Source organism: Gavia stellata, chromosome 29, assembly GCF_030936135.1.
Source record: "Gavia stellata isolate bGavSte3 chromosome 29, bGavSte3.hap2, whole genome shotgun sequence".
Classification (NCBI taxonomy): Eukaryota; Metazoa; Chordata; class Aves; order Gaviiformes; family Gaviidae; genus Gavia; species Gavia stellata.
This window is the reverse complement of record NC_082622.1, coordinates 37,515-41,488: the sequence shown is the minus strand read 5'-3', so window position 1 is coordinate 41,488 and position 3,974 is coordinate 37,515. Positions and strand designations below refer to the sequence as shown.

The following is a 3,974-nucleotide window of genomic DNA, read 5'->3' as shown; positions in this document are numbered from 1 at the left end:
ATTTTGTCTTCTACTTTTATTCAGTTTAAACAGTGTCAGCTGTGATTGTCTGCCTGACTTTTCCTAATATGTGGACTTATACGATGCATGTTTTCCTTTTTAGCTGGAAGGGTAGCGTAGAAGTTTATACGCTGAGGTCTAAGCCACCCTTACATTACAAAGGAAGTAAGAGACTGTTTAAAAGTTACTTAGCTAATATTCAAAGGGCTACGCAACTTTTCTATCTATGTGAAACAGCTGGTTGAAGTTGAACGATTTAGCTACTCTTATACATAGGTCTTGCTTATGTCGCAACGTTCAGTAATTATCCCAGCACTGACTAGTGCGATTCACAGGTTAAGTCATGCTATATTTGAAGATCGGTGGGGGCACGCCTGCTGCTGGCATTACTTGACAGCGACACTCGCCTAGACAGAGAGAAAGGCTTAGGACTATCGCAGTTTCTACTTTGTTTAGATTCTGAGCTCACCTCCCCTGTAGAGTCAGGAGTGTCTGGTCGGCTAGAACGTTTTACGTCAGCGTTGTAAGGAGGTTGGGCTTTGTTTGCACTGAAACTGCTTTGTCTTCTGGTGCAGTTCTTTGGAAGAGAATTTGTTGAAGCTCCTGCACTCTCAACCATTGTCGAGCAGTTCCAAGACGAACCAATTCCATGTTGTCTTCTGAAACCGGTAATAGGAAAAGTGGTATCGGGTTGCAGGGAAGTTTGAGGTGGCATTTCAGCAAAGCTTCTCAAGCACGTGCTCGAAGCTGTATCTGCATTCCGAATACCAACAAGGAAATGTTTCCTTTCAGCTTCTTTTTGAGCATCATGCGCTTCAGTCCCAAGCTCACCAAGGAAGCCTTCATTATTATTTGTGCTAGTATTTTGAGTCTGACTGTCTAAAGCATTTGTAGCTGGCCTCTTCTTTGGCGATTTATTTTCCTGATTGCGATGGGTGTAATTGCTGCTGCTTTCTGTACGGTTATTTTGCACGGACTGAAGCACGGGAGGAGAATTTAGAACCGGGTAGATAGCAGTATCAGATTGCTTTTCCATTAAAAAGGTGTAACCGCTAAGTGCAGAAGGAAGAGTTTTTTGAGGGGTGCTGGATATTCCCAAAGAAGAGTGAGGTATCCCAGGGTATTTCTTAGATTTGTTTACGTAGAAATTGTCAGGGTCGTCCTTGTTTTTATTCTGCCCGCAGAGTCCCATTTTAATTTTTCGGAACCCTAGGTGGATAATTTCTAGGATATTTAAAAGCAATGATACAGTCGCTATTGATTGCATGAATACTATGAACACTGTCTTTTCTGTTGGTCTAGATACAAAGCAGTCAACTGTGTTTGGACATGGATCTCTCTGACATTTATAAAGGGGATCTAGATGAAAGCCATAAAGAAGATACTGCCCAATCATAAAACCGACTTCCACTGCAGATCTTGTGAAAATATGTATCACGTAAGTGCCGAGCAAAGAGCCTCTCAGGGGTGCTTTGTTTAACTTTCTTTGATCCAGTTGCCGGAGTTCTCTCTCCAGCCTTTTCCGATTTTCAGTCATTTCTAATTCAGTGCTTTCAAGTTCCACTCTTACCTGAGCTTTCTTTTTTTGCCTCTCTTTTTCCAAGGCTCTTAGTCTGTATAAGGCATGACCCATATACACCAAGGAAGGAGAAGACACAAATATAACTTGCAAGACCCAGTATCTTATGAGAGAGATGGGAAAGGCCTCATCATAGCACACGTTTCTGCAACCAGGTTGCTCGGTATTGCATATAAATTCTGACTGTTCATCGTTCCAGACATCCTCAGTCGCCACTCCGAGGACAAGCATTCGAAATATGAAGAGGATCGTTAGCCAAATCTTTCCAATAATAGTGGAATGAATGTGGACCTCCTCTAAAATGCCTCCAAGGAAATTCCAGTCTCCCATGGTTATTCTGCCATCCTAACACTAAAATATACGAGAGAAAAAGAGTATCAAACATTGCAAAAGCTGCAGTTCTTCCTTAACGCATTACGAAAAATACGACACTGGGAAAACCCACCGTATCTCACATTGTAATCATGGCAACATGACCCACTGCTCATTGATAATCTAGGTATTATTCTTGCTCATCTACAAGATGGAGAAGCGCATCATCCACCCGTGTCTAATTTATCAGTGAAAGACATGCTGATAAGCACATCACTGAGGTATTAAGCAGCCTCAGTCTGCATCGAGTCAGTGGAAACCAAGGTGGCCTGACCTGGAGTAGGATTTTAGGAGCATTACGCGGTCCGTTTGAACCATCATCCGACAGCAGCGTGGGAGCAGTACGTTTATACTTAGGACACTTACGAAGGTAGAGAAATATTTCCCGGGCCTCCTTTTCAGATGTTTTGAGCCCCACGTCGCAGCTGAAGTTATGGTAATGTCCAATTACCGTTTCGCAGCAAAAATTGGTTATACAAAGGAACTCGAGAGGCAATAGAACATCTCGTTAAAACTGCATTGTTAAATTAAAAAAAATGTTTAAGCTTATAATTCGGCGCAGACAGTTGCTTTTTGTTTGCGGCCATCAATGACAAGCAAACAAATAGAATCACCATAATCGGTCCGGTTTCCTCTGATCAGCAATACCTGCATTTGAAATACACAATAGAGTGCCTAAGTGTCAAGCATTGCTATCTTTTCCTCCGATGCTGTGAAAAATAAATTATTCATGCAAAAATCCTCTACCAGCTTTTTCCTAAATGATTATTATCTGAGTACAGATAAACAGGTAATATATGTGTGTAATTGCACATGTCGCCTTCCTTTCGTATGTCTGTTTCTTTCTCCGTTACGGGATACTACATTGTGGACAAGATTTTAAATTCCTTTTCAGTGTTTATGTTATTGCGTACACTAACAAAAATCTTTTTCTTCTTTATCTGGGGGGATAACCGGTACGTCTGTAGATTTACCTTTTCATTGTATGTACAGTACGATTCAGTAGAACTCAGTTATACTAAAAATTGAATAATCTGATTTTTTTTAGGATCAAGGTGGTTTAACACGGTGTTTTCTGTTCAAATGGGATTCATTTTCAACCTGTAAAACAGGAGTGTTAAGAAATCAAATCGAAGTTGCAGTCTTACAGCCACAATACAGATGACTATAGAGGAAACTTTATGTTAAGGCAGCCTACCAAACATGAAAATACTCTTGCCAATCATTATACAAATAAGCAAGATAGACATTTTTTCAAGATAAACAACTTAACAATGAACAGCAAATTAAAAAGAAACCATACCTTTCTTTACAAAACTGTGTAAAATTAAAGATCTGCAGCGTCCGATAAAAAGTTACAACCCCTGACATCTTCCGTCCATGTGAGTAAATTTCACATTATAAGCAGTTTACTTTACTACAGGAGCAAGTGACAGAGCGCAAGCTTTGCGCATTGAATTTATATTTGCTAGGGTTGGAGGGAGGAGAAAATCAATCTGTTGTTCTGTCTGCTATCGCTCCAAGCGTAATTTAACTATGACCGCTGAATGCATCTCATTAAAAATGCTAGAAATGAGAAACCTGCAGCTTTAACTTCCTTCAGGTTATCTTCCCTTTCACCTCTCCAGCACCTTCCAAATTTTAAGAATGATCTCAGCCTCAGACAAACAGAATAAAAGAAAACTCTCCAAGTTTTAGTTTACATATCTCAGTAGCGGCAAACACTCGGCTTGCCTATGCAAAAGCGAAGAAGGTAAATCCTCCCAAATACTACCACTGTAAATTTCTGCAGTCTGTTCTGGAACCACTTAGCACCACACTCGTGATGTAAAAACCCAATGGTAGTACTTTTGCCCCCTCCAAACTCACTCCCTCTTCATAGACAGCACGTGTCCTTGTATTCTGCAATTCTGCACCTCTCGTTTATTCTCCTTATGCCATTTTATTTGTCATACTGACTTCTTTAAAACACCCCTGAATGTGGAAACTTGTTTACACCATTTTCCCCATCCATATCATTCAG

General features: G+C 40.5%; 1 protein-coding gene across 1 annotated transcript; it reads right to left on the bottom strand.

Moving 5' to 3' along the window:
• Window positions 1-346: 346 nt before the first annotated feature.
• GJA9 (gap junction protein alpha 9) lies at window positions 347-2,643 on the bottom strand. The gene has a single exon (XM_009819519.2). It carries the CDS (start codon window positions 1,907-1,909, stop codon window positions 347-349), a length of 1,563 nt encoding a protein of 520 aa, XP_009817821.1. The 5' UTR covers window positions 1,910-2,643.
• Between the last annotated feature and the right edge of the window lie 1,331 nt (window positions 2,644-3,974).